The 24634-nt window shown below is 31.2% G+C and overlaps 4 protein-coding genes across 11 annotated transcripts; 3 read left to right on the top strand and 1 right to left on the bottom strand.

Moving 5' to 3' along the window:
- Positions 1-182: 182 nt before the first annotated feature.
- Positions 183-4033, top strand: LOC105851843 (NADH dehydrogenase [ubiquinone] iron-sulfur protein 5-B). The gene is made up of 2 exons (XM_012714177.3): positions 183-388; positions 3733-4033. Exons 1-2 carry the CDS (start codon positions 239-241, stop codon positions 3835-3837), a joined length of 255 nt encoding a protein of 84 aa, XP_012569631.1. The 5' UTR covers positions 183-238; the 3' UTR covers positions 3838-4033.
- A 4078-nt stretch (positions 4034-8111) lies between these two features.
- Positions 8112-12929, top strand: LOC101491540 (serine/arginine-rich splicing factor SR30). 8 transcript variants are annotated; one of them, XR_003471768.2, is made up of 15 exons: positions 8112-8250; positions 8487-8579; positions 9008-9073; positions 9153-9227; positions 9345-9453; positions 9536-9582; positions 9660-9717; positions 9938-9987; positions 10129-10185; positions 10275-10393; positions 10486-10587; positions 11197-11284; positions 11829-11862; positions 12297-12373; positions 12662-12929. XR_003471768.2 is itself a non-coding variant. In XM_012714176.3 (14 exons), the coding sequence occupies exons 2-14, from the start codon at positions 8493-8495 to the stop codon at positions 12663-12665; spliced, it is 885 nt and encodes a 294-aa protein (XP_012569630.1). In that variant the 5' UTR covers positions 8112-8250; positions 8487-8492; the 3' UTR covers positions 12666-12929. The 8 variants fall into 8 exon arrangements, 5 of the variants coding, with proteins under 5 accessions (XP_012569630.1, XP_073221880.1, XP_073221879.1 ...); XR_003471767.2 differs by having other exon boundaries at positions 11376-11862; XR_012162192.1 differs by having other exon boundaries at positions 9524-9582; positions 11376-11862.
- Positions 12930-17100: 4171 nt separating this feature from the next.
- Positions 17101-18306, top strand: LOC101513141 (phytochrome A-associated F-box protein). The gene has a single exon (XM_004494318.4). The coding sequence runs from the start codon at positions 17220-17222 to the stop codon at positions 18117-18119; it is 900 nt and encodes a 299-aa protein (XP_004494375.1). The 5' UTR covers positions 17101-17219; the 3' UTR covers positions 18120-18306.
- Positions 18307-20541: 2235 nt separating this feature from the next.
- Positions 20542-23180, bottom strand: LOC101512811 (universal stress protein PHOS34). The gene is made up of 4 exons (XM_004494317.4): positions 21993-23180; positions 21783-21877; positions 21319-21440; positions 20542-20930 (listed from the first exon to the last, which is right to left on the bottom strand). Exons 1-4 carry the CDS (start codon positions 22162-22164, stop codon positions 20843-20845), a joined length of 477 nt encoding a protein of 158 aa, XP_004494374.1. The 5' UTR covers positions 22165-23180; the 3' UTR covers positions 20542-20842.
- Between the last annotated feature and the right edge of the window lie 1454 nt (positions 23181-24634).

The raw sequence follows: 24634 nt of genomic DNA, 5'->3' as shown, positions 1-24634 counted from the left end.
AACTGAGTTAAAATTTTAATGAATAAAAAAAAAATTATATGTATTAAAAAGTGTTTTGCAAACACTTATCAACAGTGTTATATTTAGGGATTAAACCGAGGATATATTTGGAAAAAAGGAAAAGAGTGATGGCAGTATGGTAATATAGCATTGACTGAATGTGGTTATGAACTTAGAACTTGGAAGCAAAAATCAGTGAGATCGGCGAAGCGGAAGAAATTAGTTGCAGGTCGAGAAAATGGCGTCAGGTTGGGGAATCTCTGGAAACAAAGGTCGTTGCTACGATTTCTGGGTCGACTTCAGCGAGTGTATGTCTACCTGCAGAGAACCCAAAGACTGTGTTCTCCTCCGTGAAGATTACTTCGAGTGCCTTCACCATTCCAAAGAGGTTTGTCCAATTCCCCCTTTCATTCATTCGATTTCAGTTTTAAATACCCTAATTCATCAATCTTACATCCACTCGATTTCATTTTTTAGAAATCCTAAATATTCTAATCATCTTCTTTACAAACCCTATCTGCTTCCATTGTCTCATTTTCAATTCCTTTATTTATTTATTTATTTATTTATTATTATTTATAGTATTGTTTACTATTATTAATGATCGGTTCAATGTATTAGTTCTATGGACAATAATTTATGATATGCTTTTGGATCTCGAGGAAAAGAAAATGGACACAAATGCAGGGTTTAAGAATTAGAAGTATTGTGAAATTGTGAATGCATAATGCTTATGATTGCATTCAGCCACTGCTCATTATCTGTTGTCTAAATTTTCTGCATAGCTAAAAGCCTAAAACTAGTTGAATTTGATTATTTTTTAATTATTATTATTTTTTTGCTCATAAGAAATGAAAGGCATCTTGTTTCGATCAAATAAGCACTCGTTTTCTGTTAGCTGGAGATTAGAGACACAGTAACAACCCATTGTTATCTTTGATTTTTGGGCATATTGTCTAGTTGTTTAATTGTGTCCGGTTTGGATTAGCTTCTAGCTTGTGGAAGCTTGTCAATTGAATAAGTATTACATTCCTAACTTGCATGTTGCAACATAAAAGCCCTTAAAAGATCAACAAGGGAGGTTATGTGGGAACTGGGATACTATTATTTAGAAGACTCTAGTCCTTGTAAGATAATTTTATGTAGTTTTAAGTGCTTGTTAAATGTTTAGCCGACTGACTGGAAATTGTAAAAGTGGTATCATGAGACAAATGAATTGTAAAAATGGGAGTGACGATGCGGCTGTGGAATGAATGAAAGAATATGATAGTAATATATAAAATGCTAATGCGTTGCTAATTTCATTCCATCCACTCACTCTATTCGACCCATGTTTGTCGCTAACAATTGAAACCATAAGGACATATCAGTGAGTGAAGTGCAGGAATGACATTTCTTTATTACCAAACTTTATTTTATTTAACTGTGGGAAGAAAATGAGCAAGAAGCAAATAGGAGAAAATGGACAAATTTTGTATATTGTTTGGATGGATAGAAATTGATGAAAGCATTTATTTCTCTCCAGTTGTTTTGTTGGATGAAAAAGTGAAAAAAAAGAAGAAAACAAAATGAATGATGGATGTAAAGTGCTTTAACTTTGATAAGATGAGAAAAGCTAGCAGAGCCCATATTAGTCATGAGATAATTTGATGGTTGTAATTGAAAAGAGTGGATCGCCTCAAAGTACTGTTTTTTCTCCACTTGAGGAGAGAAAACTTTTACATGAGTCCCATATTAGTTTTTTTGGTCTTTGATTTTTTTCCACGATAAATGGGTGAAAAATTTATGTGTATCTAATTTCTCTCCTCCCAACACCCCCTTCTATTTTTCTAAAAAGTGATGTCTTCTCCCTGTAGCAATCATTGCTTAACCCGCATTCCATTTCAGTCTATCAGTCGACCACTGAAAACAACCCAAGGTTTGTTCTGATTTCTTGAGACTGGTTAGTAAACCGGAAGCGGGGAAAAGAACAAACAAGCTTGAAAGCTGGGAAGGGAAAAGAAATTCTCAAATGGAATCATGTTCAAAGATACAGAAAAAAGATTTACGGTGGTCTACTTATAGAGCTTATTGGATAATACAATCAGAATTAACTAACTTCCTAACCAAGTAACATACGCTGACAGAATTAACATTCTGTAACAAGACTCTCATTTCTTACACGCTTCCTTTTATTCCTGTCTACAGAAACTTTTATAGAGTGGGAGAGCACAATTTAGAACCCAGCAGAATTAGGCTATGGATTACTGTACATTTTCAATTGCTGCTAGACCTTAAATGTTTAATTTAACTATAGATTTTTTTAAGCTTCTTATGTTAATGTCTTCTCTTGCTTTCACAATATATTTTATTTATACATCATTTTGTAGTTTATACAGTGATTATTATAATTAATTACCCACGGATAATGGGTCATCAGTTGTTACCTGTTTGATATTTGGCACAAATCAATAACTTATAGTCATGGTCATGGCACAGTTTTAAGGATGTAAAGTCCTGTGGGTGATATTAATAATATGGTGGTTAGTTTCAGGCATTTGGTATTGCAATGCTGTTTAATTTAGAGGTTGGAAATTTTCATGTGGACTGTTGGACTTCAAATAGTTAGTCTACTCTAGTGCATCCAAACATCTGCTGAAAAATGAGTAGATAATCATCCTTTTCAGTCAAACACACAACATAAACATGATGGCTATGTATCTGACAAAAATATTAGCTATGGAAATGACAAGAGTAATATGGGATTTGTATTTTTTTCTCGTTTCTTTTATCTGGTTGAAGGTCTTTTACCTTGTTTTGTCAAGCTTATCATTTTGTATGCTAATCTTATAATCAGGTTATTTGGGTCCATTTTAGGCAATTCCTCTCTTTCTTTCTCTAATTAAGTTAACAATTAATATATCTCTGGGAACAAGTTGTAGATAATAATACTCTCAAACTGCACTTTTTTTTTTTACGAAAAATCTTTTAGTTTTCCCTTCCCCTTGAGAGCAATTGAGAGTCGGAAATAATGCTTTTGGTAGGAGTCAAATCAGGGGGTATAAGGTACCTGCTTGTTTGGTAAACTAAAACCTGTATGGGAAGGGTTGAAAATGACTGGAGTATTTAGCTTTGATGTATCAAGAATTCATGATTGCCTAGACATCCTTGATATGTTATCCATGAAGTTTACTTTGGTGACAAAATTATATCCTGGTATTTTAGTCCGGGCCTTAAAAGCAGTAGAGAATGCCATATATACTTCCCACTGTGGATGAGCTTTTGGCAGATGGTAGCTTCTTAGTTAAAATAAATTTAATGTTTGTGGAGAAAATTAATGTATATATCAAGCTTGTTTCACACTCCTTTGCAAACTATTACAGCACCAGTGCTTTTGATGCACCTTGAGCCTTGAAGAAAAGGCAAGTAACACAACTTAATGAGTAGTTGAGTTTCAATATATGGTTTTTTGTCTTGTCTATTATACGATGTCCAATGTTTAGCACTATCAGTTTTGAGGTACGAGCAGGATGGTTTTGTTGTGTGAGTTGTGTCTATTAAGGCGTGTTGACCAAGGAGGCTTCGAGAAAGAAATATAGTGTTGGGTATTTTCTACTTTTAGATATTGTTATGTGGAAGAGAACAAATTGTTTCATTGTACTACCCAGTTTTTCATATTTTAACAAAGTATTTTGTCTGTGTTGGTTTGTTCGCCATATAAGTTACTGATGTTGATTTTGTTTCTCAATCCAGTTCCGACGAAGAAACCGGATTTACAAGGAGGAGCAACGCCAACTAAGAGCTGCTTCCAAGAAAGGTAACAGCGAGGGGGATGGGGTTGTTAGTGAACATCATTAACATTCGTAATTATCTGTCGACTTAAGCTTCTGTATTTTAATAAAATGTTTGTAATTTCGCTTGGATCGGTATTCGTACAAGTTGTGTGAGCCTTTTTTTTATAACTTTGATGGGGCTTCTTTTCCCTGTGGAATAATTTGGAGGTCAACTTGCTATTGCAAATTATATGTGGAGCTTGCTGAGTGAATTTGGTTCATTTCTTTTGCTAATATACTTGGGTTTAAAGGATTGAAATTACTGAAAAAGAAAAAACGGCATAAAATTTTGAGATGTAGTAATTTGGATTGTACGTAGATGGCCATTACAAGTAGTCGGCATGGACACACAATAAGCATGTCGTCGGCAATAACACAAAATAAGCACATCATTAACTGTTGCATCGAGATCAATCATTCAGATATAATGTAAATTTTTATTTATTTGAAGATTTAATTAAAATATTGAGCTTGAAAACTGGACCGTGATATCTTAATTTAATAGTGACTGATATGCTGAATTCTGTGTTTTTGTAACTGCCGGCAATCTTGAAACTTAATCACTGACACTTGAATTCAACACATGGATATCTAATAGTGAGGCAAGCAGAGCATAGAGGACATATTAGATATAGTAGCATTCTTCATCAAATTTGTTCTTTTATGGACGATGTGTTTAACCTTAACAACTCCAAAAGAAATTTTAATTTTTTTTGGTAATGACTACTTTCAATTTCCTTTCAAACCATATTCATGGAGTTTGATGTCCATGGACATGATATGATGATATCACAGAGAACGTACCATCTATTTTGCAATGCCAAATGACTTTATTTTCAAAAAAGGCAATTACATACAGAATGTTGACTATTTGTTTAACTTGAAAAAAGGCTAAAGGTATTGAAGATAACATCTCTTTTTCATTACTTAGTCACTATTGAAATTTTGGTAAAATTTAGAGGATTGTGTAAGATGTAAGATAATGTTTTGAATGAAAGATTTTTTTAGTTAAATTTAATATTTTAATATTATCAAAATTTTGTATAAATTATAAATATTGAAGGGTTATATAATTGAAAATTGAAGGTGACTTAATTATAATAATTCAAATGATAAAAAGTATTGATTACTCTTCGCTTTTAAATTTATTTTCATTCGTTAAACTAGTGTGTTTTTGTATAAGATAATGTACTTCTTAAAAAATGTTCAATCAAGCACGATCTTTAATAAAAAAATAAATGATTTGTAATTTGTGGAGCACTTATAAGATACACAATTAAATATGTATTGATACAACTTGGTTGATTACTGCCGTTACAAAGTTGTTTCAACACCGCAACAACAACCATCATGCTTGATGTACTGATCCAACTCTAACTATCCTTCACTTTGTGTTGATCTACAACAATTTTTCCTTAATTCAGATAATATTTCCTCTATTTTTATGAATTTTTACTCTAATAATAATCACGTTTCAGTGAATTGAAAATCCAGCCGGTAACACAATCAAGTTGTCAACCTCGCAATTGACTTCTTAAAGTGTTTTGTTTGTTGTCCTATCACTATGATTCTAATTTTCTGTCAATTTATACTCGTATACAAACACATAAACTATATCGTGTAAACGTCACTATTATAGTTATTATAAAACAAATTTGAACATTAAGTAACAAAAATCTATACAAAATGTAACATTAATTTTCCTATTCGAGTATTGGTAACTTTAAAATGAATTGACTTATGGTTTGTTAGGGTGATAATGGGCTCACATACCTGTTGGTATGTATGACCTCGTAATAAGCGGAATATATCAGAATGTATCAGTTCTTTATGAAATTAAATCAATTTCATACACACAGCGGAAATTAAATTGTAGCATACAAGATTAGCAAGTTTTATTAGATTGATATGAGATTAATCAAGATGCATACAAGTCAAATTATCAGATTAAACAATATTACTTATCACAGAATATGTTTAACATGCATCTAATTTTAATCACATATACAGATATATCAAGATAGTAAATCAAATGAGTTAAGGGTTAGAGAAGATTGCACCAAGAATTTATACTGGTTCAGTTGTCAACTTGACAACCTACATCCAGTCCTGCAAATCCAAACGGATTTCAGATTTTCTTCTCCAATAGAAAGAATCAATTACAGATTGTCCAGTTTCCTCCCCGAAACCTATCTATCTTAATGATCTATTTCCTATTGATCACCCTCTGATCCTTGTAGATACTCAGCAATCTAACACAGAATCAAAGTACGACTCTTTCTTGTTGAGCACTCTCACCCAAGAAAGTAGTCACCAGTTTCTAGCTGGCTTTTCTCGCTTTCGTTTTTGTTTAAAAGAATTATTACAAACAGAATACAGGAAGAACAAAAAGTAGTCTTCAATCTTGGTCAATGTGGCTTCTCACAATTGTTGATAATCCTCTTTTTCAATTTGATCTGAAAAAGTAATCTCATAACCAAGTGTTATTGTGTATCAAGAATATTCAATGTATATTTCAGATTGATATCATTGTTATTATCATTCATGTTATTGAAAGACAGATTGAAGACAGTTTATATAGTTTCTGAAAAACACATTAATCAATCGATTTACCAATCGATTTCGTAAAGTGATAAACCAGTCTAATCGATTTGCCAATCGATTATCGTGTGTCTTGTTTTTCTTGAATCTTGAAACTATATAAGCCAATCGATTTACCAATCGATTCTTTAAACAATAATTTCTCAGTAATTATGTTAAGACTGATATGAATCGATTTCGTAATCGATTGCAGATGTTATGTTCAAACTTAAACACATATCAATCGATTTCGTAATCGATTTATTTAAGTCTTCATAATCGATTAACAAATACTTAAAATCGATTTGGTCACATGCTCAGAGTTCACTGGGTTTTCAAAAGGTTTTGTCAATCGATTTGCCAATCGATTGTGTTTAAGTCAGTGACTCAGCTATTTTGATACTAATCGACGTGCCAATCGATTTGTATGTATTTGTCTGAAAACGTTCTTACCTGGGATTTGGTTCAATCGATTTCCCAATCGATTTCGACCAAATTTAACTTGATTGAAATATTACAACATAGATTGTCCAATCGATTTGTATGTCACAGGAAAAGTTATTTTGCAAGTGATTTTTAAGTAATCGATTTGCCAATCGATTACCCTTAAAACTGGGGTTCCACTGTGACTTGTCCAATCGATTTGCCAATCGATTTATTTCAATCAGTTTTACTTTGTAAATTGTATAATCGATTTGTCAATCGATTACCCTCAAAACTGTGATGCTACTGACTTGTGCATTTTCAATTTCTAATTTAGTCAGTCGATTGCCCAATCGCTTATACCAACACAAACAGTTGTGTTTCCTTACACCCTTGTCATGAAATCGATTTCCCAATCGATTTGCTTCAGTCAAAAATCAACTTTTGTTGATTTCTTGTGTTCCAAGCAACCTGTTCCAAGCGTGTAGGATTTGATTGTTGTTCCTGAAATCTTGCTCAATTCAAATATTAGATTTATCATGTATTGTATGAACATTGCTGAATTATTAATTATGTCAAAATTAGGAATCAAAGGATCAAAATCCAACAATACCTTCGAATAGCATTATGTTTTGAATTATTGTGCTTACGTTTGATGATATCAGATTGGACGAAGTCTATCTCATATGATCAACTTTGTTAGAGATTAGTTACTCGATAAATAAAAAAAAAACTTATTATTTAAACTAAAAATATAGGCTACATAAATCTGCAATTTTAATCTTTTTGTTGACATTTCATCTTCTTCATTATTTTACATTCAATTTTAACGATGATATAATAATTACAATGTTACGGGAAACTTTAATTTAATTTAAAATTATTTTTAAAAAATAAAAAATATTTTTAAAATGACCTTCCTTTCCTTTATTCATTTATGAACATAAGAAAGTAATAAAAAACGTTCATTTTTTTAAAATTATTTTTCTTTGTTTTAAAAAAATATTCAAATTACTTTTCTTTTCTTTAAAAAATTCTTGAAATATATATATTTTCAGAAGTTTTGTTAAACAGAGTAATGGAAACAAAATTTTGATTTTTTTATATTTTTGAATTTTGGAAATCAGAGAAAGGTAATTTAAACAAATTTAAAAACATTTCTTTTTTAATATTCAGAATTTAAGAACGCAATTTCGTAATTCAATTTTGTTTTGATTATAAAAAAAAAAGATAACACCTATGCAGAGAGTCACGTGCGACGCACAATGCGAGTAGTGGTTTGGCCAAAACACTCTTGAAAGGCATCACTATATTTTGTCAAACGTAAATAAATATCAGAAAAATAAATACCTTTTCTCTCCCCCCAAAATCAAAACCCTAACCTTCGAAGCTCTCACGGAAACGCCACCGATCCCCATTTCCTCACCAATCCAAGGTAACTCACTACCTTACCCACTTCATCCAAAATCATCTATTCATTCTAACTTACCTTTGGATTCGATTTTTATTAATCTCGTATTTTCCTCCGATGTTCTTCTTTGAAGAATTTAATTTCCTCGCTGAAATTTCGCTTCAATTATGTATATTGCCCTCCAGGGCATACAAAAATTATATTTTTATTCTCAATTCCTTGTTGCTTATGATTATTTTTTATTTAATTTGTTGTTGAAGAAAAAAATGAGTAGACATTCGAGCAGAACTGTCTATGTTGGGAATCTACCTGGCGATATCCGTGAAAGAGAAGTTGAAGATTTGTTTATGAAGGTGATTTTTTTATTTCTCCTTATTTTGATTTTCCGTTGTTTTAGTTGTATTTGGATCTTGAATTACGGTTCGTGTGATGGGTACTTTCGGGTAGGTGGATTATATCTCACTAGTTAGGGTTTGGTTTTCTAGACACTGGAATCATAAATTTGAAATCCATCAGATTTCTATGATCTGTACCTACATTAGCTTTATTGTACTATTTTGTGGATTTCAATATCTCACCCTAGTTAAGGTAACCTTGTAGTTAAGGTATTACGATGGATGATTGTTGCACTTCATAGTCTCTTTTGGTACAGTGTAGTTCATAGGTTGTGTTCCTGATGTTTAATATGACAATGATGTTTTTTGTGTGGAAATTTCGATTATTATATTCTTTGTTGTTTCTAGGTTGCTTGTTTTTTACCTATATACATTTTACTTTGTAGTATGGACACATTACTCATATTGACCTAAAGGTGCCACCAAGACCTCCTGGCTATGCATTTGTAGAGGTGAGTTGGGTGCTTCATAGTTTATGTTTAATTCTGATTTTCTGTCTTTATAACTCCTAATTGAGGACTGATTTTGCAGTTCGATGATGTTCAAGATGCTGAGGATGCAATTCGTGGGCGCGATGGCTATGATTTTGATGGGCACCGATTACGGGTTGGTTATATCTTACAATTACATGCTTTAATGATCTGATAACCGTAATTACTTCTATCAGAAAGAGGGATAACAGTAGCTGCAATGCCTAATATTGTTTAACCCATATTTCTATAGGTGGAAGCTGCACATGGCGGTCGTGGTAATTCATCTTCAAGAGATCGATATAGTAGTCACAGCAATGGTCGGGGTGGACGTGGAGTATCCAGACGCTCTGAATATCGTGGTGTGTAGCCTTTTTGGAACAATTATTGTTTTATTTTTGGATGCTTTTGGTATGCTTCTGAAATTTTTAGGCTCTTTTGCAGTTCTAGTCTCTGGATTGCCCTCTTCTGCATCCTGGCAGGATCTTAAGGTGATATATTGTGTGCATTACCATTCCGTCAGATATTTTATTGGGTAACTTCTTAATAATGGTTTTCTTAAATGCAGGATCACATGCGAAAAGCAGGGGATGTTTGTTTTTCCCAAGTTTTTCATGACGGCAGAGGTACAGGTCTTTCAGATGATTTTTTCAGTTCTGTATGTGGCCTATGGATATAATGTATTAGTAATTAAAATGTTCTAAATTTATAGTTTATTAATCTGCCTTTCATTGTTTATCGTCTTAGTTCCCTCTATTGTGGTAGCATTTTAGCCTATCTGAAAAGTTCTAGATTTTTTTTTTAATGATTCGCAGAGCTCTTCAATGTAGTTTGATTGATTTGCAGGTACCACTGGGATTGTGGATTACACAAACTATGATGATATGAAATATGCTGTTAGTCACTTCTCCACTTATATAGTTTTATTAATTTCAAATGATATCATGGATAGCTAGATTCATGAGCTTTGAATTGTGTCATCTATTCTTAATAGCTAGATTATTTTTTATTTTGTGATTTTATATGTTTTACTGCAGATCAAAAAGCTTGATGACTCTGAGTTCCGGAATGCATTTTCCAAGGCTTATGTTCGAGTATGACCTGAATTTGATTTTTACAACTTGTATCTTTTTCTATTGCATTCTACTTCTACTGATATTTTTTTCCCCCTTTGTTCATGTAGGTGAGGGAATATGATTCAAGGCGGGACTCTAGAAGTCCTAGTCGGGGCCCATCTCATTCTAGAGGAAGAAGCTATAGCCGCAGTCGTAGCCGTAGCTACAGTCCAGGCCATAGCCGAAGGTATGTCCAACACGTGCCTTAGATTTTAAGTCATTGGTTCTGTAAAGGTTCTATGTTGATTTTTTTCGATAAAACTTTTGTCTCTCATACAGTAAATCTCCAAAGGGTAAATCTTCACAACGATCACCAGCTAAATCACCAGCAAAATCGGTTTCTCGCTCTCGTTCAAGATCAAAGTCCCGTTCTTTATCAGGGTATGAAATGTTTAAATGTGTACATGACTATTTCTATTTTGTCTGATGGCTACTTTTTTGAACTATATTCTCATTGTTGTTTGGGTTTGAGCATTTTAACAATCTATTTGGAGCTTCTTAGTTTCTAAGATATGTGCAGGGACAAAAAGTGTCCTCCCAGAAGAGGCATATTCGTAGGTTGCTTCGGGGGGGCATTCTTTAATTTTTGGTATTGATAAGGGGCAAAATAGAAGCAATGAGCTCCGTTTCATGAAACAATTGAATTCATGTCGTCTCGGCAAAAACTTTTAGTATAAACAATTTTGTTCTAGTGAAGTCAGTTTTCTGTGCCATCTGTTGCGGTGTGTTTATAACCATTCCCGTGAACTTGTTTTGTTCAACACTCATCTTTTACCAAAAGTGGAAGTCACAGAGCAACTAGTTTGTAAATAAGTTTTTTTTGTATCATATTTTCCTTAACACAAACTATTGCTCTATTTGCATCCCTCCCTCCTCAACTTTTCCATTCATGCATTGTTCGTGTGGTAACTGGAGAAACATGCCCCCTTGTCGGAATGTTCTCTTTCAGTTTCCTTTTGTTTTTGTGAAAATTCCTTTGTTTTTTCTTAGATATGGAAACTTGCGGCATACTGGAAATTGGAAATTAGGGACTTGGTGGGATTTTGTTCAATTGCCTGCAACTCAATTTGTTGTGGAGGTATGCTATTTTTTAGATGGGCGACTTTGGATACCCTCATAGTACATTTTTTTTTCTAATATTTTAGCATGTAAATGTCCATGGGTGCTAGATTGGGAAACAAGGAGATCATGGATTGCCATTTTAGAGCTGGATATCTTGTGTATACAGGCAATCGGGATTTGGAAATCTCCACCACTGAGCACTAGGGATAATTTCATTACAATTGTTGGCTTCAAGATTTGCCAAGTCAATAGGGTGCATTGTCTGGATTTTGTGGTGCAGTGAAAGATTTCTTTTCTCCAGTCCACTGGTGTCTTAAAGTTGAACCCTGTGATGGTTTATTTTTCATTCATTTTTCATCATGTTATTATGATGCATGTGTTGCTCATAACTTTTCGTTCTTCGGCCTTCTCTCTGTTATGCTGTTTTATATTTTATGATTTTTGTTTTTACCTCTCTTTGGTTTGCAAACTGTGACATTGGAGAGGCGTCAAGGCTGTTGGATCAAATTTGATAAGGGAACTTGTGGATTTAAATTCTGTTGTTTGTGGAACTTTTGCAGATCACGATCAAGGTCTAGGTCTCCATTGCCCCTGGTGAGTGAATTTTCTCCATCTTGATTGAACATTATTCTGCTTCCTGTCCCTTGCACTGCCTGTATTAGTCTGTTTTAAAATCAAAACATGTTCTAAATTCTTATGCTGCCAAACGTGATGGAAACTGGAGTTTCTTTGGGCAAGATGCGCATTCATATTTTTCCAAATATACTGTTTTAAGGTGTTATTTGCGTCACAGAATGTGGATTTCAGCTTTTTGTCACACCATGCATTACCACAAAAACACATGGTTGGAGTAGATGTAGTCTCATTTTTCTTGCCAAATTGTTGACTTGCAAGAAAGCGTTGTGTACTATTGTGGGATGGGGATTATATGGTGTGTTGGAACTTAGATAACATATTTACAGTTCTAAATTTATATATTAATTTGGTTTATTTGGTCTTCTTCCCTCAATTAATGCTTTATTTACCAGCGCAATAAAAGCCCCAAAAAGCGCAGTGCTAGTAGGAGTCCAAGTAGGAGCAGGAGCAGGAGCAAGAGCTTGTCCAGGTCTCTAACATGATTTCTTTTATTTTTCCTTCATGATATTGTTTTGTATTCTGACTTCTATAATTTTGGGAGCAACTTTACCCACCTATTTTTCTAAAAAACCACATATTTTTGGTTCAGGCGGGAAAAAACTAATTTTGTCTGGTTAACATCTTGGGGGTGTAAAAAGTGATTTTTTTTTCCGGATGTGCACTTCCTAAGTGACTTTGGGGTGGGAAAAGTTTCTTAATTTTGTTTGACAATTGGCTTTGTGCTCAACCCTATTTTGATTTGGCCTTGGTCTGGCAGGTGAGTTCTGATTGTTACTATTGAAGAAGTGGATGGCACTGAGTGCTACAAAGTTTCTGGTATATTGACGTTGGGCTGATAAACACTTATTTGGGTTTTAAGTTATTTGAACTTTAAACTCCTTTGAATTTGTACTTGAGACTTGTGCCTTTTGGCACCTTAGGCTTTGAGGAATTTGTTGGACCGTAATTTTCTTTGCTGTAGTAGACTGTTGAATATCAAACTTACTATTTGGTTTATTTGGTAATTGGAATTGGCTTTATGACAATTATTGTCGCTGTAATTTTGCCTTGCCCTTTTGGTTCTTAACGTTGTTTCGAAGATGAAATTAACAGGATAAGGTTCAAATATATTGTTGTTATAAATGATTCCTCGGGAAATTGTGTTTTCAGTCTTGTCTCTAATGCTATTTGAAGCTAAAAGCTCTTTAGTGATTGTTCAACCAACAACACTTATGTCAAATAAATCTTGAAAACAAAAATGTTATAGAGAAATCATTTTTGTTTCAAAATATTCGCAGATAAAAATTAAAATGAATGCCTAATTTTATGGATAACTATCATTTTTTTGGTCAAAAGAAAACTATCTAAAAATAGCATAAGTGTTTGGTTTTGCGTCACCTGGATTGTTTACAACTTCTCAAGTATCCTTTTTATTTATTACTGTGTTCTCACGGTTTTTTGAAGTTGATATTACTAGCTAAACAAGTTTTAAGCAAACACGTATTTTTACAGTATTTAATCATTAATTTTTTTATTATTAGTTTTTGGTTCATTGGATAGTATAATTCGAAAACACCTTGAAAGATTTTGTCCATTGAAAAAAATCTTGAAAGATTGGCCGTGTAATAATCTATTAACAGATCAATTTTTAGGTTGTATACTGTGTTCTCACGGTTTTTTGAAGTTGATATTACTAGCTAAACAAGTTTTAAGCAAACACGTTTTTACAGTATTTAATCATTAATTTTTTTATTCTTAGTTTGTGGTTCATTGGATAATATAATTTGGAAACACCTTGAAAGATTTTTGTCCATTGAAAATACATCTTGAAAGATTGGCTGTGTAATAATCTATTAACAGATCAATTTTTAGGTTGTATTTGTCTAATGTGCACTACTAAAATAGTTTTACACCATGTATCAGTATTTTTCACTAATAGTTCAAAAAGTTCTCACTAATAGGTCGTATTTGATCTAATAATGAAAATAATTTTGTGTATAATATAAGATTTTTCTCATTTGTACACAGATATAATTGAACGGTAGTGAATGGTTTTTGTTTTGACAGCAAATGCTCTGTGGTTGTAATTTATCAACAAAAAAACAAGGCTTTATGTTGTCAATGTCGCTGTCCTCCTTTTGGTTAGATAAGGTATGTGTGATTATGCCAATGTGGAGATAAGGAAATCAAGTGAATCAAACGGTAGCTGTTATTATTCGGAGACAAGTTGAATGTCAAGTCGCATTAAAAGTTAGTAAGTGAGTGCCGAGTACTACTGATTAGGAATGAAAATAGATACACCAACCCCTACGTCACATGTAGGTTATATTAGGTTTTTTTAAAGGCAAATCTCCCATTGTAATATTTTAAAGAATTTAATGTTATTTACATCATTTTTATTTAATTTAAAATCTTATTTCTCTTTTTAATATAATATATTTTATCTCTCAATTTACACTTATAAATGCATATAAATAGTATTTTAAGTACATTTGTTAAAAAAATAAAAAATGATTTTTGAGTAACACATATTACTTTTTACAATTCAAAAGTTAAATGCATAATTTCTAAGATTTTATTCTCATAACAAGTGTTTTGAATACTTGTTAGTATTTGTTTATTTAATGTTATTGAACTAACTTTTTAAAAAAATTAATTTTAAAGTTCCTTAAATATGCAACTTTGACAAAATCTATGAAACTTAAAATCATATATAGCATATGTAAATAATATATTGGACAAAAAAGTGTTATTTTATGATTATTTTCAACAAATATTTTTTAAATACTTGTTAATCAGATATTTTTTAAATAAGATAGAAAAGAGTCTTTTAAACTAGCAGTAAGCTCAGTTAAATAAATATTAATAATATTTTTATTTTATTATTATTAATATTATTATTATATACATTGAATTTTAAATTTTAATCATATTAATTTATATTAATTTTAATATATTTAAATGTATTATATAAAATAGAATTAAAATATAATATTATTTAAAATTAAATTCTTTAAAATATTATGTTAAATATAACAAATATATTTAATTTCGTTGACATAACTTTTTAATCTATTAAAAAAATGATCTCGTTATTTTTATTAAGGTGTAAATATGAAATAAAATAACTTTTTAAAGAAAAAAGAAAGACAATGATATTTCTTGGTAACAACAAAGAATATCAATATAGTTCAGATTTAGGGCTTATAAAAGTTAATTCAATGTGGCTTATTTACATCCAAGTGATGTAAATAAAACATCTTTGGTTGTTGGTTGGCTTATTATCTGTCCTCATTCTACTTGTGTGGTTCAACTTTCATTTATTTCACTTCATGTGCTGTTGCTCTCAACTCTCCATTGAAAGGGAATCACGTTCACTGTTTATTCGTCACGTCACTGCACCCCCTTTATTACTTACTCATTATCACTTCTATGTTGTTTTCTTTGTTGTTTGAATTTGTAACATGCCATTTCGTACCAAAATCAAATACATAAAATGCAAATAAATTATTGTTTGATTAAATTAAAATTTTAGTGAAATGCCATATTAATGTTTCCGAAAAACAGTAAGAAGATGTAAAGATCATTTTAGTACTCTAGATAAATAAACTTGAACAACTTAAAATTATTTTTCTCTTTATACATGTGATAGGTATCTTTTTGCGGTTTTCAAATTGGAAAAAGTATGTCTAAAACTTCTATTTTATTTTTAACTAAAATGCTAATATTGATAATGAAGTTTTGAAAATTTACTGTCAACGACTAAAATTAATAAGGAGTGGAAAAAAGTTGTTGACAGGCTCTTTCGTAGTTGGTCGCCATTGTTAATTTTAGATTTTTTTTAAATATTTAAATAGCCAAGATATAAAATACATATATATTTTATTTTATATTTGTTAATATGGATTACTATTCAAGGAATGTATTATAAATAAAAATGTTATTTAAAAAGTTAAAATATTTAATTTAAATTTTAAATCACATATCAACTTTCAAATAATATAAACGAATACTTTAAAAACATTGATTGAGAAGATAAAAGAAGTAATAGTGTAGTTATTACTATAAAAAAAATAAAGAGTAATTAAAAAGAAGTTTTATATAAATTCTTGAAGAATTGGTAGAAAATATTATATGAGCCTTGTAATGAAAATAATTTATTGAACCTTGTGATAAAAAAGAGAATTCTTTGACCCAAAAAATAATAACAATTAATTGAACCAACGATGTCCACATACTTCCTCCGGTATTTATTACAAGGAAAAATTATCAATTTAATACTTGTTAAGAAATTAAATTTATTCAGTAAAAGGAGATTTATTTAAATGTAATTAATTTTACTTTAAAAAATAATACTACATTGTCTTAAATATACATGTGAAAATTGATTTAAAAAGTTAATATATTTAGTTCAAAATTAGACCAAATACATTAATATTGTTTGATTTATTTTTGCTTAAAATAAAATAAACAATACCATTAACTATATGTATAAAAAAAAATGAAAAACGCTAATATGAAAAATCTTTAATGAAAATGGATTCTATCATCTAAATTCCTCCTGCTCACAATGATATATTTTTTTTTTTATGTAACTTGTTTTAAAAGAATATCATAAGAGAAAAATGTACTAGTAGTTTTATCAATTTATCATTAATATACATTAGCGAGTTCACATTTATCATAAATATAAAATGAAATAAAATAAAACCATTTAGAGTGATTACCATAGTTCTTCATCTATGTTTGTTAAGTGTCTTTTTATTGAAGAATCTTGTTTATATATTACATGTCGATTTCAAAGTTTAATGTACTATTAACTATTATTTTGTAATTAAATATATTTTATTATTTATTAAATAAAGATAAATAAATAAAATAATAAATAGTTAAATGTAATGTAGGAGAAAGATAAATAATTCCATAATAAAATTATTTTATTATTATCGCGTGGATATAAAACTGACAACCAAAAAGGATTATTAATTAAAAACAAGTAATTAATATTAAATTAACAATTATAATTATTCAAAATTTAAAGTAAATAGATGGATTCAGCCACTTTTAATTTATAAATAAAGCGAGAGGAGTATCCAACTTTAATAACTGAAGGTCGGAGGCAGAATCTAAATTGAAATGTTAATTGAATTAATTTAATGATTAGAGTTAGTATTAAGTCAAATATGTCTGTAAAACTCCATTTATTACCACGCGCTTCGTTTATTTTTCTATAACTTAAACCAAAAAAAAACGTTGTTGTCTCATTGCAACACCTCTTTTCTCTTCTTCTTCTTGTTGTGTTCCTCTTCCCAATTCTTGTTTCAACAATTTCAAAAATGTTGATAGAATTAACAGACGACATAATTCTCAACATACTGTGGAAGGTTGAAGAAGACCCACGTGATTGGGCTCGTCTTTCATGTGTCTCCACAAAACTCTTTTCTCTCATCAGAGATTTTTGTTGGAACAAAAAATCTTCATCCACCATCCCTTCTGAACTTCTCTCTTCATCTTCTTCAGATCTTTCCCTTCACAAACTACCCTTTTGTTGTCCTGGTCCTATTCACGCTGGTATCCTCTTCGATACCTACGATGATTTCTCCGACCAACAACAACCGACAACGACAACTTCATCTTCTCTTCATGTTCAACCACAAACCAATGAAAATCCTTCTTATTGGTCACTTTTTGATGATCTTTATCATGATACCCTTTATGCTGATTCCGAACATCAACGTCAACATCAACAGCAGGAACTCGACCAATCTGAGAATTCTCAGATTCGTCGAGGTGTTGTTGATGTTCCGCGCGAAACTAAGAAGAGAAAAATTTGTGGATCATTGAGTTCACATTTAGCTTCAGGGAAATGGAACTTGAGTAGGGAACAAGGAAGTAAACTACTTGCGAGACAGTTTCGTGATGATTGTTTATACATTTGTGATTGGCCAGGTTGTGTTCATTTGGAAGAGAAGAGAACGTACAGAATTTTCAGAGGGGTTTTTAGGAATTTCGAGAAGACACGTGTTTGGAAGACGGTGAACGATTGTAGTAATCGAAGGAAACTTGATTTGCCTTGTGCTTTTTGTTCTTGTAAACATACTTGGGATCTTCATTCTGCTTTTTGTTTGAGGAGAGGGTTTGGTTTTCATGATGATGGTGAACCTGTTGTTCGTGCTTATGTTTGTGATAATGGTCATGTTTCTGGTGCTTGGACTGATGTGCCTATGTACACTTGATCATCATCATTCTCTTTATTTGTAATTTTTTATTTTCTTTCATGTTCTGTCTTTTATTATTTGAATTTAATCATTGTTGTTAATTGTTTCTGCAATATGGGAGGAAACATCTCTTATAGTTGTATTTGTATTCCAGATTTGTAGCTTTTCATCTTATTATTATATTATTAAGTTTGTGTGGTTTCAAGAGTTTTGTCTCAATTTCATTTTGTCATAAGGTATGACATAGTTTGTTTTCATTATTTTTGTTTTTGACAATAGCAATTGCTGAGACCAAGTGACTGAAACTTAATTTGGTTTTATTCAAATTGATTAGTAGCTGAATGTTGTACTTACTGCCTCATACAGTCTTCAATATCAACTGTCTAATCTCAAATTAATAATCTGAGATTGTTCAAAGCTGAATGTGTTATTGTTTCACTGATAGTATCACGGGTCCAAAGTAAGGGCAAGTGTTTAAGTCACAGGTCCAAAGTATGCACAAGGAAATTCTTCAAAGTCCATGGCTTTGTGAGCTTATGGCCTTCCACATCAATTTTAAGGGAAACCAATGTTAATTCAAGGAAGGGACCTGCTTTTTTTGATGAATGTTCTCTCACATTCAAGGACGGAAAACCATCTCTTACTTGCGAACGCTTTGATTCTATCAAAATTGATATTGAATTGACTTGTTCTATATGCTTGGTAAGTTATTGATTTGATCTTTTCATTTGGCTTGCTCAAACGTTGAGGTTATCTATTTGATGTTTGCTTCTAATTGGAATCAACTTGCAAGAGGATCTAGTCAAGTTAAAGATTATGGTATATAATTTTAATCTATAGGAAACTTCTGTTCTTACCCCAAAAGAAAAATGGATGCTTACTAGTAAAAATCTTAGTGTATGTTTGGATGTGTGACGAGTTCGGCTAAATCAAGGTGTTCCCATGATTCATTCAAACTTTCTGACAATTCAAAGATGCACTTAATTGTCGATGGTTTCAAGTACCTCACAACTAGAAACAGTTTTCACTTTTCAAAATCAATAGAAATAACATTTAAAAAAATGGATTAAATTCATAACATCACCTTAGGTTCCTCGACATCAATTATATTATACTATTTATTTTATGGAAACTGGAAAAGCTATCTCATATGTTGACAATGTTCATATGACTCTTCCATGACAGGACACTGTTTGATCCCGTTTCTCTAACTTGCGGCCATATATTCTGTTACATTTGTGCTTGCTCGGCTGCATTGGTGTCTATTGTCGACGGACTTAAAGCAGCAAATCCTAAAGAGAAATGTTCTCTATGCCGAGAGGTAATTAAGCTAGTGGATCTAAATCCTCACAGCACAGTGGCTCTAGTGGATCTAAATCCACTGTTTTATATCTTATTGTTCAAATTGGATCTCCTATGGCTGCTGCATGTGCAGTAGCTATAGAGGATCCGGTTCCTATATTGTTTCTGCTATATGCTTTGTCACAGTGTTCATCAGCGTTTAAGAAGATGATCATCACCTAAACCTTTATTAGTTTCTTTGGTAGAGTTACTGGAGTACAGTATAGGAGTGGTTAAAGACATTTGATTGATTCTCATTTTGTATGTGTTCTGTATGTAATAATTATTATGCTTACTGGAGCTGCTTGGAAACTATCTACTACATGGTTGTTAATAATAGTGTATTTGTTCAATAAGTTAATAATAGTAAAGCTGATTGTGTTATCATTTTTCCTTTCCTTTTGTTTGTACTTTGCAGGGGTTTCTATATGGCTTTTCCATAATTTTTGTTCTGGTGTTGAATCAACACACACTAGATCCATAATTCCTGAGTATTCTGTTTTCTTCTCTGTCATGTGAGGATTGCAGGGTGAAAAGGATTACTAGTTTTGCAACACATTAGTGTTGTTGTTGTATCTGCATAAATCCTTTGTTGCTTTATTTTGTATTTTTTAGAAGGTTTTGTAATTACAAATCGGTGATTTCAAGTTTTCAATGACGTGTTGCAAAACTGTTGGATGAAGTTGCGGTTTAAATGTCAAATATTAATATTCTCATTATAGACTGCGATTTTTTACTCTTTTCTCTTATGTGAATTCCTCTTTTCTGTTTCACCAGTTGCAAGACATATAGGCGTTGAGTTACCAGATGTGAGTTATGGTCTCTCTTAATGGTTTGTGACTCTGCTGATTACCAAACTCAACTTTGAGTGCAGTCTTAGTTTGAACACAACTCAATTCTGCTCATTAGCTTGAATCTTAGTATTTTGTAAGTTGCATTCCATAGACGTAATTTAGTTGCTGAATGGACGAAAACTGAGGTTTGGAACAAGCTATGTTGTTCGAAATGACCTAAACATGAGAGATAGCGAGATGGATTTGGATTGATTGCAATCACGCGCGACTGCGTTATATCGGATTGAAAGAGAGAGTGTTGAATGTGACAGAATTGCAACAGACATGATTATTCATTTTGGCATAGAAGATAAAACAACCACATTTACAAAAGTTGCTTATGAACAGAGTAAAAATAAGTGCTAGGGTGGGTACTAGTTGGGAAGGGGGGAAATTCTTGTTCTAGTTTAGTATTTTGAACACAACATAAGGTGAAATGAACCTTATTCCAGAGTCAACATGACGTGGAACAAACAACATTATGAAATTTTAAACAATATTCATCTTCTTTTTGCTGAAAACATTTATTCTTATTACTGTAGGATAATGTAGACGCAGCCAACGAGGTCAGTGTTTGGTTTTTGGCTTCTTCACAATCATCACAGTGCAATGAGCATGATGAGCACAGTAGTCACTTACACTACCTAAAACCGCCCTGCAAATATAAATGTAGTCTCAAAACATAAGTGAATTAACATATTTGAATACAAATAATGAAGTGATGACATATATACTAAACACAATACTGAGACACTAACACCGGTGATAATTTAAAAAAATAGAAATAATTAAACGTAACTACATGTATCAATAGGTGTATGGATTGACAAGTGTCAGATACTAGGGTCACCTTCAATCTTAAATATTGGTCCTAAATATCTTGAGAATGCTAGAACTCTATATTATGTTCATGTTATATACACTAATCTATTCACACGTTTTAGTTTAAGTATTTATCACAAGTTTAAGTCCTTTCAACCTATGTTTTCAACCTATGTTTGTAATACAATAAAATGATAACTAGGATTAGAATGAAATCACACCTTTTTAGAGCTCCATAACCATGACTACCCACAACCAATATTGAAGCGTGGTGCTTCTCTACAGCATCACAAAGAACATTTCTAGCATCTCCTTCCACCACTTCCTCTACTATGTCCTTTACCTGATAAAAAAACTAGTTATCAGATGATAATCCACATGTAACCCATAAATATATTCAATTTTAAAACTAAGTAAAATGATACAATATCATATTCTATTTGTGTAATTTTCTCCAACCGAACACAATCACAATAATTCAAACCCCCACATATCCTATGAAAGATTGATGTATTAGTTGGCAATTTTCAGTACTTTTTAACCTGTCTATACATTGATCCATAGGTTTTTGGACTCAAATAGTGGCGTAGATGTGAGTCGCCAATACCAATTTAACATGCTTACTAGGAATCCATATTACGATGAACATCAAAAGTATAGAAAATGAAAGAATTAAATTAATTACCGAATTGTTGGTGCAGATTTCTTTAGCTTGTTCAATAACATTGATAGCAGATCTTTTTAAATCGGCATCCACAATAGGCAAAATCTCAGCGGCTCCTGTAATAACATAGTTACAAAATGAATACTAATTATTAACAAGAAAAAATAACAAAATCAAGATCATATTTTATAAAAAGAAATATGAAAAATAGAAGTATGTATGTATATATACCGGGGCCAATTAAACCAACACTAGAGATAACAGAAGGTTTAGCATAAACAAGAACAAGTTTGAAGATTGGATTGGGAAGTGTAGTGACCAAATGATCCAGTGCCCATTCAAGGGCATAGATGCTATGATCACTGTCGTCAATACCAACCACCATCACTTGCTTCTCCGCCATTTTATCGAACTTGTTAATTTTTCTCAAATACTTTTTTATTTTATTATTATTATTAGTTTTAATTAATTCTTAAAGGTACAATGTAATGTAAGTGAGTACAACTACAAGTGGTGTTGAGTTTATATAAATTCATATTCTTAGCATCGAGTAGAAGGGTATGTGTAAGTAAGTAGTACACAATAATTAAGCATTTGAATCGGGTTCTGTTCGTTTCGTTAGGTCGCACTATTCGGGATTCTGTTCTATCTCCTTGTCGATATTATTAGTTCCAGCTTTCGAGCCTACTGGAATTAATGGACCGCACTATTTTATTCGTAATAAATATCCTCCAAAACCCTCCAACCATGTAAATTAGAGTAGTTGTTTTCTCATTCTTTATTTTTTTACTAATTCTTATATCCATAAAATAAAGCATCTTTTAAGTCTTTATATATATATATATATAAACATCTTAAATGGTAGGGATTTAGCCAGTTAAAGTTATTAATCAATAAAGTGAATAAAAAACATATTGATATTTTTTTTTCAAAAACATGCTGGTATTCTATAATTTATTGTATATAAACATAAATATCAATTATTAATTTATTATTGATTATTGATTATTAATATTTTTTATTTTATTTTCTAAAATGAATTAGTTGTTTGTTTTAGAGTAACTTTATCTAAATGGTAGGTATGTTCATTTTAATATTTTTTTTTTTTAATTTTACATATACGCACTTATAAATGAAAAAGATAATATATCACGAAATAGTTTTTTTTCTTCAATTATCTTTAACTGAAAATCAAAGATTAAGGAATAATATGACTGACCATTTAACCTCTTTCTTCATAAATAAATCATGACTATACTTAAGAAATTTCATTATTTGTCAATTGTGTCATATAGTGTTTGTATTGTTAACAGTTTTAATATGTTGGATTGTAGTTTTAATAGTCGATAATACTAAAACCATGACACTACTCTAGTGGCCATTGCTTATATAATTAGTGGTGTTTGAAATATGTGCTTTTTCAAATAATTTGTGTTGTGGGGGTTATAATGGATATTAAATATCCTTTCGTTTTAATATTTTTTGAACCAAAGAATAAATATAGTGATTTATTCTTTCACCTTCAATATTTTCAAATATCCTCAAATATACGTATATTTTACATCTATATTGGCTAATTTGGACATGTAGTTTACACATTCAGATCAACTAATACAAACACATTTTAAAGACTTATGAGAGTATTAGAGATGAGAGAAGAAGTCACATTTTTCAATAGTAACGGAATAAAATAGCATCCTTATGTATGAAGAAGGGCCAGGCCCACTAGTGCACTAATAAACGATCAATTGGACCGACGTCACCTTAAGGCCCACTAGTGCACTAGAAAACGATCAATAATTGGGCAGACGCCATCCTAAGGTCCATTTAAATTGTGTTTAATAGTTTTAAGTTTTAACATGTCTTAATTTTTTGTTGACCAAAAAAATATCTGTTTTAATTTATATTTATGTTTTTTTTTATTCATATAATACGGTCAAAAATGGTTAAAGAGACGTTTAGACTGAGACTTTTTTTAGTGGAAAATAAACTGATTTTAATCTAAAAGTACACTCTTGTATGTTTTGCAAGGTGAATTGGCTTCTAACATATGAAATATGTGTTTTATCTTAACACAGCACCTTTTAAAAAATATCTATAAGTAATTTATTCCTTTCAATCTTTATCCTTTTTTTCGACCTTATTTATACTACAATGTCAATTTGGCCACTTGAATGATAGACATATGTAATATTTTTGAATTAATGTATAAAAATTACTTGAAATTTTAACAATGATCAATAATATTTTTTAGACGTTTTTAAATATTTTTCGTCTTTAGAATTAAAACAATAATTTAATTGGAGTTAATTCAAAAAATTAAATTTTATAAAAAATATTAAAAAATATTTTATTTTATTTTTATCAAATTTTGTCTATTTAAAAATAAAAATAAAACAAAACACGGTGAATTTTTATTTCTATGAAAAAATAAAGTTACCCGGTTAGAGTTTTGAATATTAGAAACAAGCTTAGCTTTGAATAAATAAAAGCAAATAAAATCTACGACTTTCTTTTGCACCAGGAACTACCGCCACTTTGCAAAGTGGGTTGTTATAATCTTTGTAATTATCATTTAAGAAAAAAGAGATAGAAGCTCTCGAAGTTATTGGTTGGACTATCTTTAACCCACCTTAAATTCCTATAAGCTTTGAAGGTGATGACAAAATTGCACTTGACACACTCAGTGTTGTGTCTAAACTTTATGCCTTTTTTAAATGAATTGCTCGACATTAGTAGTGATCCTACCACGTATTTACTGTCCCTAAATCTTATTTAATAGTACGTCAAAAACAATGATTTATTTGAATAAACAAAAACCATAGCCATTCATATAAAGTATCATATCATAAACGTGATTTGTTCAGCGATAA

The sequence above is a fragment of the Cicer arietinum genome, chromosome 3, assembly GCF_000331145.2.
Source record: "Cicer arietinum cultivar CDC Frontier isolate Library 1 chromosome 3, Cicar.CDCFrontier_v2.0, whole genome shotgun sequence".
Taxonomy (NCBI): domain Eukaryota; kingdom Viridiplantae; phylum Streptophyta; class Magnoliopsida; order Fabales; family Fabaceae; genus Cicer; species Cicer arietinum.
The sequence above is the reverse complement of the archived record's forward strand: the minus strand, read 5'-3'. Positions and strand labels throughout refer to the sequence as shown.